At 34.6% G+C, this 13,723-nt stretch overlaps 2 protein-coding genes across 6 annotated transcripts in view; one reads left to right on the forward strand and one right to left on the reverse strand.

The window, feature by feature from the left end:
- Window positions 1–253: 253 nt before the first annotated feature.
- LOC127933291 (ketohexokinase-like) lies at window positions 254–4,976 on the reverse strand. 4 transcript variants are annotated; one of them, XM_052530153.1, is made up of 8 exons: window positions 4,776–4,973; window positions 4,493–4,621; window positions 3,644–3,778; window positions 1,964–2,036; window positions 1,667–1,813; window positions 959–1,047; window positions 663–820; window positions 254–567 (listed from the first exon to the last, which is right to left on the reverse strand). In XM_052530153.1, exons 1-8 carry the CDS (start codon window positions 4,865–4,867, stop codon window positions 479–481), a joined length of 912 nt encoding a protein of 303 aa, XP_052386113.1. In that variant the 5' UTR covers window positions 4,868–4,973; the 3' UTR covers window positions 254–478. The 4 variants fall into 4 exon arrangements, with proteins under 4 accessions (XP_052386113.1, XP_052386114.1, XP_052386115.1 ...); XM_052530154.1 differs by having other exon boundaries at window positions 4,493–4,609; window positions 4,776–4,969; XM_052530155.1 differs by lacking the exon at window positions 3,644–3,778 and having other exon boundaries at window positions 4,776–4,976.
- A 6,796-nt stretch (window positions 4,977–11,772) lies between these two features.
- LOC128031348 (synaptosomal-associated protein 25-B) overlaps window positions 11,773–13,723 on the forward strand; it is a 31,356-nt gene continuing 29,405 nt past the window's right edge. For both annotated transcript variants that reach the window (XM_052619538.1, XM_052619537.1), the window contains exon 1: window positions 11,773–11,912. The gene's annotated coding sequence lies outside the window, so the exon portion shown is untranslated. The remainder of the gene's footprint in view (window positions 11,913–13,723) is intronic.

Genomic DNA, 13,723 nt, shown 5'->3' on the forward strand with positions numbered 1-13,723 from the left:
AAGGCACAGTAAAAAAAGAAAAAAATAATACTTTTTTTAAAAATATTATTTGACTTATATATTGATTTGGTGCTGAACTATTAATAAAGGTTATTAATGTTTTCATTGTATTTTTGATAAAATTAATGCAGTATATTATTCTGACCAGTATATATATATATATATATATATATATATATATATATATATATATATATATATATATACACACATACACACATTTTTAATGCTTAAGTGTAAGTTGTAAAACAAGTCTTCTTCAATTAATTTATTAATTCTATTACAGAAGAACACCAGCAGAATATACCATCATTATTTTGAATTATTAGGCCTTTGCATGTGCATTAGTCTTTTCTGTGCAAAGAAACATTATTCAGCACCTCATCATGCCTTGACAATGTTGCTTACAGTACTAGTTAAGTTTATCAGCATGCTTCATGTCTGTACTACATTCCTGCTGTGCACCTTCCCGCCAAGTTCAGAGTAAAATTCCATCATATCCATGGACACCGCATTTTTTGCCTGCAATCTGGCAGCCAAATGTGAGAGCATCCTGTAGGCTGCCCCCTGCAGAAAAGAGAAAAGAACCAGCTTGGTTTATAAGCACAACTTACATCAACCCCTAACTTCTTTGTGTTTCAGAATCAGACCTTCATCCTTACCATTTGAAAGGGTATAGATCACAGAAGCAATGAACGTATCTCCTGCTCCAAGTGTGTCTAAAAGCTTCTCAGGCGGGAATGCATCTGAATGGATGATTACACCATCGGGACCCATGGCATCCGCTCCCTTTTCCGCCCAGGCACAAATAAGGGTAGCTCTAGACACACAACCAAAGTCATCCTAACACATGGAACAGCTAATATTTCAAAAGAACATCCTCTTAAACAGCTATTAGGAATTATAGTTTTTTGGAACATTAATGACATCTAGTGGTCATTTTAATCCACTGACTCACCCTTTTCTAAGGCGACCGCAGAACCCCTTCAATGCTGCAGCAGCTGAGGTAAACCCAAATTGCTGGGCCACATCCTTACTAACAAAGACCTGATTGAAAGCAGTGATAAATAAACAGGCTGTGTATTGTACAAGCATGCCTTAAAGCTAATCAGCTGACACTCAGATTTCTTGCTTGGTCATTTATTCAATATTTTGTTTAATATATTTATTAAATACTTTGACTTCCGCTCTGAACAGTTCAGAATTCTTAGCTCTATTTATTTGAAGATTTTTCAAAATCAAAGCCAAAATATGTGGCTGCACAATAGAAATAACTGCAGAATGCACAAAGATGAATTTTTAAGCTTCAAAAAGGTTGGTTAATATTTTTGTGGAAACCGCGATTCTTTGATAAATACGAAGTTTACATTTATTTATATTTGCAATGGGGTTTATTTGAAATTGAAAGCTTAGTAAAATTCTAAATTTCTTTACTAGACCACTTTTGATAAATGTAACAATAACACTAACCCCAAACTTTTGAACAGTATAACTTATAATATATTCATTTAAATTAAATGTATATTTATATTAATTTAGCAGATCAAAATGTAATTATTTTGTGTGATATGCCAGTCCAAAATCAATTTACAAAGACTATGCAGTTTATACATATTGACATAATGTGTTTTATTCATGTACAGTTTGAAACGTAGTGAAACCATACCAAATCACCAAGAGGGAAAAGCTGGTAGAGGGGTTCCCTGGTTTTCTCGATTTCCACAGAGATGGTGATTCTGTTCTTCTCTTGCTGTTTGCTGTTATGCTCTCTCACCCTCTCAATCATCTTCACTTGTTCATCAGCATTACGGCCCTGACAATGCATTCATAAAACAATCAGCTCTATGTCTCTACTCATGGAATAAAGCTATTAAACACAGATCAGAAGAAATTAAATAGTGTTTCAGTGTGACTTGGAGTGTTACTATGAAGCAAGTGAATCCTATTTGGTGGACACTCTCACCTCCCAGTGGATCCACTTGTAATGGCTCAGGTCCACCTTTGAAAAATCTTCTACAGAAACATCTGGCAAGTTTCTGATGAAAGTTCAACAATCAGTAAATAATAATTGCACTTTGTGTACTTGATAGATCACTATCCATTATTTTGACATGATCTGCTGTAATCATATAATACAAACTGAATCAGTGAAAGGTCTGTATAGTGGAAAAACCCTAGATTATTGCCTTCGACTGGATGCCTGTCAGTTTGTATAGAGTAAAGCGTTTGATAACAGTCATCAGTACAGGCAGATAGTCAGCTTTGGGCTGTGATTACAAGATAATTGTGATTATAAACCAAAGAGACTGTTTCTCAGCAAAGAGGGAAAATGTTTTGGAAGTTTTTAAACCAGGTTTTAGAGACTAGAAATATTATTCAAGGCTGAGATGTAAATGAGTGTTGTTTTATATATTAGTTTGCTACAAACAAAGCAAATGGAAGTAAATGATAATGTACATTCAGCCAGTCTTAACCACAAAAACAAACCTTAAACGGGTGATTAGGACTTTATCCGTTTCTGCCACGGGATAAAAGAATAAAAAATGTAAATGCGACTTTTTATCTTTAAAATTCTGATTTTTATCTTCACAATTTTGAGAAGAAAAAATTGAGATATAAACTCACAGTTATGAGAAAAAATCCAGAACTGCAAAATATAAATGTTTAGTTTTCTTCAGACTTTTCCTGAGTTTACATTTCACAATTGTGATTTTTTTTCTTCTGGGAATTGTGAATTCTTACATCACAGTTCTGTTTTTGAATAAAAAATAAACAAGTTAATTGCAACTTTTTTCACACAATTGCTAGTTTATATCTCACGATTCCAAATCTATCTATCTATATGTCTCTCTCTCTCTCTCTCTCTCTCTCTCTCTCTCTCTCTCTCTATATATATATATATATATATATATATATATATAGTCAGAAATGCAAGATGTTAACTTTATATTTCACAATTCTGATGAAAAGTCAGAACTGTGAGATAAAAATTCACAATTACCTTTTTTATTTTTTAGAAACAAGCTGACTGAATGGCTGACTGTACATTATGCCACTTATTACACAGCTGCTTACTATATCAATTTCTATAAAGATGCATCATAATGATGTAAAATTCATAATTCATTTATATAGTTTAGTGGTTATTATATATATATATATATATATATATATATATATATATATATATATATACATATATATATATATATATATATATATAAAATTTAACACATACAATATTTGGCCATAGAATGCAGAGATTGATCTGTCAGAATCAAGTATTTCAGACAGCCGTGGAATAAGTTAGTAGGCTAGTTAATAAGCTTTGACATTGTGTGCTGTTGTGTGCTGTTAAAAACAATTAAATAAAATAATCATGTATAAAACAGACATCTAATCGAAAATAAATGAACTGAAAATAACAAATCACCCCCACTCCCAAATTTCAAGCATTCAAATTAATGCATGCAAAGTCAAACTGTCATGATTTGTTAATGGCAGCTACATTAAGACTACATTATTGTCAATTACAGAAGTGCCACTCTCAGATTATGTTTGACAATTAGAGTTGGTAATTTACACCCAATCCATCCAACTTTGGCTGTGTTATGATTATTGTGACTTTGGGTGCTACTCTTACGTGTCTGAGAGCACGACAGTGCGAGAGCCCTTGGTGGGAGACACCACACAACAGGCACACGGGGTCTCACCCCACTGCTGCCAAGCCACACCAGATATGTCCACCCCACACCGTGTAAAATCCCCCACGATGAAACTAGTGCAACAAACAAGAGAGGAATTCCAGTGACCCATATGCACTACTGAGTGATTTGGGCAGGAAACATATAACAGGCTCCGAAAGTGTGCCACACTGAACTTTGAACCATACACCTTTAATGCAACCTTTAAAGAGAAAAGCCATTACCACTTTAAGCAGTTGGTATATATATATATATATATATATATATATATATATATATATATATATATATATATATATATATATATATTTTTTTTTTTTTTTTTTTTTTTTTCTGCTGCGACAGCCGTCCTGTGAGCAAAGAGCTTCATAGTACTTACACACAAACCTGTTCATATGCAGAATTGTACGGCTTCCTGTTGTCACACTGTTGATTACTACAGAAGCTGGAAAGGAGCATTCAGCATGCTCCAGAAGAAGAGAGATATCAATCTTGTACATTTGAAAGTCATTCAAGAGGAACTTAGAAGCACAAATTAGCAAGGAAAAGTATGCACCATATGTAAACTAAAGTTGTGTGAGGGATAGGGAAGTGTATTTCTGCTGATATAAGTTGTAGTAGTAAGAAAAGATGAAAATGCACGTTCCTTTTTTGATTTGATGCTCAGGACACTCCTTATTATTATTAATGTTGAAAGCAGTTAAGCTACGTCATAATTATTTATATGTAAAAAATGCACATATGACCCTGAAAATGTTGTTGCATAGTAGTAGGTAGAAAACACTTACTCAGCTACTGGTCCAGGAGCCAAAGAGCCCATAAATGCACACGGGGCCCCAAGCAGAGACAAAACTGTGCACGTGTTTGATGCATTTCCTCCCCTCTGCCATCTCTGAGACAAACACCTACCAAACAAGCTGCACGTTATTTTGTAACACCTGTGATGCAACATTAACTACAGTGCTATAGCAAGATGCTCTGTATGATCAGAGGTTATGCGTTTGGAACGCTAACGCAAAAAGTGCATCAAGAAATGAACAGTAATTATACAAGTTAATCAGAATTTCTCACCTTGTGTCAGTATCTTCTTCTGGGTATTTATCCACAACATTTATGATATCCAGACACACCAACCCAATGCTGAGTATCTTTTTGTCTCCCATGTTCTCTCTGAAGAAAGAAACACTGAACTATGGACTTCCGACGAAAGGTCATTACGTTACACTGTTCAGCACAGGAGCAGGAGAGTGTTTATCTTTCAGCGAATGGGAGAGAGTAAACAAAGGCGCGACGTCTGACGGCTTTTACCGAGTGTGAACGAAAGTGTCAGCACGACAATTCCCGATTTTTATCGAGTGCAGCCGAAAGTGTGCATTCCGTTACGTGTTTGTAGTAAGTTCTCAAATAAAAAAAAATTGGATTAAAATAATTCCTAAATATTTGAATGTAGCTACACACAATCTGATAGGCTTTCAGTTGGAAGTTCTCAAATAAAAAAAAATTGGATTAAAATAATTCCTAAATATTTGAATGTACACACAATCTGATAGGCTTTCAGTTGGCCCACTGCCAGTTTTTTTTTTTTTTTTTTTATTTTTTTATGTGATTCGTTAGTTCTGAAGACTAGGTAAACACGCTGAAAACTTCTAAAAGTGTAGTGAGGAGGGTGGCGGAAGGCAACCCTGAGGTCCTCCAGATCTATAAACTACTGTAATATGTACGGGAAAAGAACAAACCACAGATAAATAACACAGTTAGGCTACTACAATATTGTGTATCTTTTGATCACAAAGCATGCAAATGCGAATCTCAAAGATGAAGAGAGAAAATGTAACATCTTTTTATATACTCTATTTCTAATGGGTTTTATTCTACAATTTATTTATAAATATGGCTATGTTTTCATTATTCTTTTTTATAATATTTCATTTTATTTACAGCTGAAGAACATGCCCTTTGCCTGCAGATGGCGCTCTGCTGCAATGCAAATGTCAACATTGTTAACTCTGAGAGATCACTGTTCGTGTTCTTCTCTCCTGTGAGAATGCAAAGGACTGTGAACACTTCTGCAATAGCATTTTGGAGAAAGGAGCTGATCCAAACGCAGTAGATCAGGTTTGAGATCAGTCCTCAAATTATAGTTAAGATCAATGTTCTGTTATATTTTTGACCCAACAAGTATCAAAATTGTAATAATAGATGATTCAAAGATCTCTTTTACAAATATATAATATTACAATAACTTTTATAGCTCGTATAGTATATTATAGTGATATTATGAAGCCCATATTAGGAAAAAAACAAACAAACAACAACAAAAAAAAAACCCACCAAAATTTATTTTGTGCAGTTGCTAATGCTAATATTTATATGGCCAAAAGTATGATGAAATTTTGATTGCTTGTAATGTAAATCATTGAGATATTTATAACAGTGTCATAGGCTACTTAAGCAAAGCTGTCCTGAAGGAGCTCTTTAAAAAAAGAAAAAGAAAAAAAGAAAAGAAAAGATCTATACCAACATCAATTACTGTGTGAAGACTGTACATCTAGAATTTCTCAGCCTGGTGTTTACCCAACAAGTGCCTGTTGATGTCAGAGATCAATTCTTTAAGATGCCACTCATGACAGTGTGTAGGTATAGAAACTACCAAGTAGCTAAATTCCTTATTTCACTAAGGTAATGCTACTAAGAAAAATGAAGATTTACACTTTTAATGTATTTGGAGGACTGTTAGGCTGTTTCTTTGACTATATCAGGCTGATGTCAATACAGCTGACCAGTTTAACTGGATGCCCCTACTGGATGCTAATACTATTTTGATTTTCAGTAAGATTTAAATAAAAATATTAAGATTTAAGAATTTTTTAAAGAAGCCTATTATGCTCACCAAGGATGAATTTATTTGATTAAAAATTCAGTAATAAGTGTAAAATAACTGTTTTTTATTCTAATATGTTTTTTAAAATGTAATTTATTCCTGTGATGCAAAGCTGAATTTCCAGTATCATTACTCCGGCCTTAAGTGTAACATGACCCTTCAGAAATCACACTAATATGCTGAATTTTTGAAAACAATTGTGCCACTTAATTTTTTCGAAACCATTATACATTTTCAGGATTCAGGAATAGCTTTTATTTGAAGTATTTGAAACAGTTGTGAATGTCTACATCTACTTGTATAATTGTTTTAGTTTTTTTCACAGAACCAAATTGCTTGGACATCGCTATAAATTATGGCAGTGCGAGAATCTTTGGCTTGCTCATGGCCAAATTCAACAGAAAGGGCAAAGAAAGAAAACTAGAACCAGAAAACCAGAACACAAGGGTGTTAAAAACACCCTTGTCAACAGAAGGAAAGGTGAATGGGAAAAATTATTTTCTTTCGATCATGTAGGAACTCAACAGATAGATAGATAGATAGATAGATAGATAGATAGATAGATAGATAGATAGATAGATAGATAGATAGATAGATAGATAGATACTCTCAAGGACTTCATACACTTTAACAAGAGCATCCCAGAGCTGAATGGGATTGAACGACTGGGGAGGAATACATTAAATTTCTTTGTGAAATAGCTGCTTTGCATTCAGAGCTGCTGTCTGTCTTTCATTTCTGACAAATTAGTCATTCCCAGACTTGTTCATTTTGTCATTTGAGGAAAAAAAATGATAGATGGGTAAAGAAGGACCACAATATAAATCCCTTTTCCTGATAGTGGATAAAAAGAACCTTTCATTGTCAGTCAATGAGATGCACAGTGGTCACCTTAGTGTGCTGCCATTTGGGATACTGCTATACAAACCCCTGACTGAGAGCACCACCTGGTCTATAAGCCTTTTCCCTTAATGCCTCTCCTGTGACTTTGGCTCTAATCACCAACCCCCACTGAACACAGGAAAAGGAGATGACAGTCACATATTTCAAGTTAACAGATTAATCATTGTAGTTGATTGTGTCATTCTGATCGATATATCATGCATGTACTGTACTCATGTATGCATGTTGATATATACATGATATATTGATATATGCATGTACTTTACACTATCATTTTCTAATTGAATATTATTGAGTCATATTTTAGAAGCAAGGGTTTGGAGTTAAAAAATGTCTTGATGGATTTGCTTCTTACAAACATGCAGCTTTTAACTTCTCAAGATGTTAACTGAGGGACTGGTGTCCCATTCTGGGTAAGGTGAGTACATTTTCATCAAATCTAAATCTTTTCTTTAATAAGTTCCTAGAAATTAAACAGGACACTCTGTGTTAAATATGGAATGTGTTAAAACACATAAAACGCCCCATGCAACTACATAGCAAGTTGGAAAATGTAGTTGTTGTTCATCTCCATTGAATGTAAATTTTACAAAGTTCAATGGAAATTCACAACACCTGCACATTGTTGTTCCCGAGCTCTGAGCCAGCACATTCACATGAAAGGAGACACAGTGGACTCAGCAAGAATTCTATCTGTCATTCCATACTGTGCAACCGGATTTGATAATAGTTCAAGTGGCCCTTGCAGAAAGGATAAGATATTGAAGATGTCAATTCCTCTGCGCTAGAGAGAGAAACAGGGCAATCAATGGAAAGGTTGAATTCAATATTAGATACATTCAGTCTGTTAATTCTAGACTGTTTAATAAGCACAAGACAATAAAAGGATGAGGAAATGATAATCTGCTCCAGTGCAGGAGGTAATTAATTGCCTTGATGATGTGGCACTCACAGACACACTGACCTCAGCTCCTAATCTTTAGCTCCAAAGGAAAAAGGAAGAGGGGGGAGGGGGGGGAGAGGTGTACCACAAATGAGGAGGGAGGAATATTTAGAAAAGCAGATGACCAAATGTTAATGATCAAGTCCAAATATTATTGTATCACGTTTTGTTTTTTAGGAACAAATTTAAATGTATTTATAATTGCAGTCTTGATTGCTGATTGCTCAAAAAAACAGCATTCTAGTGACTAGGCCATTTTCATAACCTTATCATACAGTGTGATTTCATAAGTCGCAACTGTGATTTTATTTCACATATTTCGAAAGTTATATCTCGCGATTAAGACCTAATTTTTTACAGTTTGACTTTATATTTCACATTTTGAATTTCTTTTACTATATTTAACATTTGCCTTTTTAATTTTTAATCCGAGGTGCTTATAAGTAAAAGTTCTTTATTGGCATCTGTGGTTCCATGAAGTATCTTTAACATCCATGGAACCACTGAAGGTTCTTTATAGTGGAAAAGATTCTTTAGTTTGCTAAAATGTTCTTAAATAGGGAAAAATTATTCTTCTAAGAACTGTTCTCTAAGTTCTTTGGAGAACCAAAACAGGTTCAACAACCTTTAATTTTAAGAGTGTAGATCATTTCCATAGGACTAAATGTGTTTGTTTTTTGTTTGTTTGTTTGTTTTCTTTTTTTTTTTTTTTGTGGTTGAAATATATGGAACTTTTTTTAAAAGTGTGGAAACAGGCATTCACAGTATACAGTATTGTGCAGTATTTTCTAGTATTGACCATTCTTTGCCCTTAATAAAGCACAGCCTCTCATATATTTTTGGTTAGTCCATTTAAGTTATATAAATACCAAATTGTAAGAGAGTATCAAAATGAATGCTTAATTTGGATATTAAAGTTAGTTGATCCTGTCTAACCTCTCTGGTTAATTGAGAGTTAGTCATTAAGTCTCTGTGCTGCTTTAACATGCTGTATGTCAAGCACATGTGAATTATTAAGATGCCTATAATTTATATAAAGGTGGCTCTCTGTAAATGTGCCTCTTTTTATTGTTTCACATGAATTTTCTCCTCTATAATTATCTACTGCAGCAGTATGATTAAGCCTACACAAATATGGGATATTGTTTCTGCTGCTTAATCACAGTTCAGCATGAAATGTAAAATGGCTAAATTAAATCATCGATGGTAGGCAAATGATGAAGTTAATGACAGATCTTGCACTTTTTTTTACCATGAGCAACATAGGATAAGGGCTCTTTCTGACGTGTTGTGGGGGTGGGTTCTGGCAGTGCTAACTGACAAGAAAGACTGAAGGGAATCTGGCTCAAATAAATGAGCATTAATTGGTAACAGTGTGGGTCCTGTAAATGTGCACTTGTGTCAAAGAATTCAGGATTAATCAGCACTCGCACTGCTAGTGTGAACAAAAAGGAGCTGCAATGGTATGTAAATCACATCTCATAATAAAAACTAAATTCACAACTTAATCTGAACTTAAATGTCATCAAGACATCAATATATGCCAGACAAATAAGCAAATAACTTCATCCTGGATGATAGCGGCAAATGAGACTTGGGTGCTAAACACATGGATTTTTTTTAGGCGTAATAGTCTAGTAAGTGTAAATCAATACTGTATATTTTGCAGGGTTTCCTGTTTGTTGATTGATGCACTAACTAGCATTACTGTCTCATATGTATTTGCTGAGTCAATATCGGTGCCCTCCAGCAGTTCTTTTCTCCTCTGCTGTCTAGCACCGTGTGTGTGATTTGTTGTACAGTGCATGTTTAAGCAGTCGAACTGCTCTTTGTCTCTTCGCTGGACAGTATTTTATCTCAGAAGATTCTTGACCTTCATCTATCCTGCTGTATCCAGATTTTGTCTTGATTTGTTTTAATGTGGTGAAGCACTTTGCCAGATTATTTTGTACTATGAGCCTACTGTATATTCTTTCAGGTCCTCCTTTGCTAACGTCAAACACAAGAATCTTGCCTAACACATCTTCTTCCAGAGAAAAACACACTAGATACAAATACAGACCGAAAGAACAGTAAGCAACAACCTTTATGTCCAAAAGCCATTAAATAATCAAATAAGTGCTATTGATTCGTGCCCCTTATCTGAATCTGTAAGTCTTTATAGCTAAAGCACTTTTATCTAATCATGATGCCATTAGAAAATCTGGGAGATTTGGGGCAAGTAACAAACAAGTATTTTTTTTTTTTTTTAGCATCTTTTAAAAATATTGGAAATACAAAAAACACACTGTAGATAAAGCTTACATTTACACTGGTCTCAACCAGGGGAACATCTAAGGACTTCTATTCCACTTCATATTTTAGAAGTGGAGAGTATTTTGAATAGATTAAAATAGTTCACCCAAAGATTCTACCTGTTTGTAACAAATGAACAATGAACAAATCCATAATTAAGACATTTTTAACTTCAAACCATTGCTTCCAGCTAAAATACATAATATTGCTCTGTCCGGTCAAGAAGTTGTCTTGTCTGAAGCAGCAACATATGCATGCACTGTTTGTGGAAACAGTCCAAAACAGTTCTAAACAATTATGTTGGAGAATTTTGATGTGAGAGGACAACAGGGGATAGATTTTTCAATGGAGGAAGAGTTGTTGAATTATGTACTGGTATTTTTGCCAGAAGTGATGGTTTAAAGTTAAAATACCTTGATGCATTTGTTTATCATAAACACACAGTTTTTACTTCACAAGATATTAATTGGTGGAGAACTTATGGATTAGTGTGATGTTTTTATTAGTTGTTAAAACTCTCATTTTGACGGCACCCATTCACTGCAGGGGATTGCCTTGGGAACTGACGACATGGTCAAATTCAAACAAAATGGTCAACTTTGTCATTTGGCTTCTCAACAACTCAACAACATTTTTTTTTTTTTTTTTTTTTTTTAGTTTAATGATGCTTCTAGTTTCAAAAGGTTGCCTTTGAACATTGTCCTGAAGTATGAGCAGCTTTGGAGTCAAAAAGGGCTCAGAACCTGTGAGGTCACAGTATATTGGGTGATTCCCAAGGTCATTTACTAGCATTTTAAAGGAGAACTGCCTAATTTCACATTTACAAAAAATCAGATGGAGCCAAACAATACACTCCACTATAACATTAAGCAGGGATCAATGAGCACTAAATCTCTATAGCAGCCTGCCTAAGTGCTGAAGGTCATTATGACGTTAGAGCAGCTCGTCATCCTGGATGAAGGCGGGGACATTTACCCCCACACAGCGGCTGTACGGGCACGCCCTAGTGTTGAGGGTCATTATGACGTCAGAGGGGCACGCCATCTTTGACGAGGGATGAGTTTTTTTTTTTTTTTTTTTCACTCACTCACTCCAGAGCTGTGTGCACGCGCATTAGGTGACCCAAATCAGTGCTGAAGCAGACAAGGCGATAGTAACATTCCCAACGTGGTTCATCGAGTTCGAGGTAGGTGTTTTGATTTCTTTTCCACAGCTTTTTGCACGAGCTGTAGACGTTTAACTCCCACAGGTTTACTTAGTTTTTTTTTTTTTTTTTTTTTATATTGTAATTTGCGTTTTTATGTTCGATGAAGTTTCGGAGAGGAATCAGAGCTGTAACTGAGCGATTCAAAGCGTCGTGTCGAGCTCATGCCTGTTTCAGTACCGCGGACAGCGCTCATCAAGAGACGCGCCTGCCAAAACATTAAAAATAGACCGAACAAGCTCTGAATTAACGCTTTTGTGGAAGTCAAACGTCAATAGAATAAATCAACAGTCTTTTTTTTAATTTTTTTTATTTATTATTATTAATCAGATGTGTCCTAGTTTTCGAGCAGATTGAAATAATGAAAACGTGTCCAGTTTTTTAGACTTGCAAGACATGCATTATCAAATGAATGTTTACTCAAACAACAAGTTTGGTTATTCTTTGCAATCATATACTGTAGGGGAAAATATTTTTCCATAAAATGGTTTAGTGCACTGTGAAATTGTTTGTGATTTTAATGGAGAAACCTTGCTATAGCATGTGTGAAGAATCACATTTGATGACTTATTTAAAATTTAAATTTGATCCTTTATAAAAGTTTTGTGTTGCATTTATGATATTTAATATTTATAGCATCATTTATCTTGTGATTTTAATTCATTACATTTATTGTTTGCATTGATTGTTGTGTGGGTAAAATTGTGCTATGTCTTCATGTCATCATTGACCACAATTGATGAAGAGACCAGTTTTGATGAGCTTTAAGTAAATGTGTTGCGTCTTACAGTAAAAAAAAAGATTTAAATGGCTTATAAAGTTGATATACACTGACATACACTGTCACCAAAATGTCATACCATAATGCCTGAAACACTGTCATTATAATTTTGCAACTATACTCTGTCAGGGTTGTTATTTTTTTAATTAACCCTATCCTCCACGCTGTTAACTTCCTAATACAATACTATATCATATGACACTGGTGGAATATAAGCTAAGTTTGTTGATAGATGATAAATGTGACTGAAGTCACATTGAACTTTTAACTGAATTTAAAGGTTCAGCTGTTCTCTATATCAGTCAACTCTGCCAAACGTTTGTCACACGTCTCCGTGTGCAGTTAGCCAACATGCATCAATTGTTCAAGCAGAGCCTTGGGACTTCTGATGTTGGCATTGCTCTTCTGTTTTGGGGGGAAGTGGCCAGTACGGATTGCATAACTGTTTATCTAGGCCAGGGTGTGTTTTCTTCGTCATCATGTCTGTTTACAGCTTTATACTGTATTTTCCAACAGGGTGTTGGCACAAAATTTTTCCCTTTGAGTGGCTAGTGACATTGAGCAGAAAGACACTTTGTTCAGAGTTCATGTGAGGACGCTGGAGGAAATGTGTTGTTTTGTTGCTTTATTTTTAGTTTAATGTCAATATGATCCAGTTTTGAGGCACTTGAAGCAGGTGGAAGTGAATATTTTGAGCACACCCTCTACTTGTATGTGTTTTGTTCCAGGGGACAGCACAGTGTGAAGTCTAGCATTGCTTTTCATAACACATGGTGTTTACAAAGGAATCAAAACAGTGATAAATTTGTCGAAAAAGGATTTGGAGCATTATTTACATAATGAAGGCAATATTAACTAAGCTTTAAATCAAAGCTTTAAAGCTTTGTAAATAAAAATGATTGGAGTATTTTTTACAAGAAAATACTATTTCATTTTTATTTTTTATTTCACATTTAATTAAATGTGTTACTTGCTGTTTCTTTGTAATTGTGAAATTTACTAGCAATTTCTG

The sequence above is a fragment of the Carassius gibelio genome, chromosome A17, assembly GCF_023724105.1.
Source record: "Carassius gibelio isolate Cgi1373 ecotype wild population from Czech Republic chromosome A17, carGib1.2-hapl.c, whole genome shotgun sequence".
NCBI lineage: Eukaryota > Metazoa > Chordata > Actinopteri > Cypriniformes > Cyprinidae > Carassius > Carassius gibelio.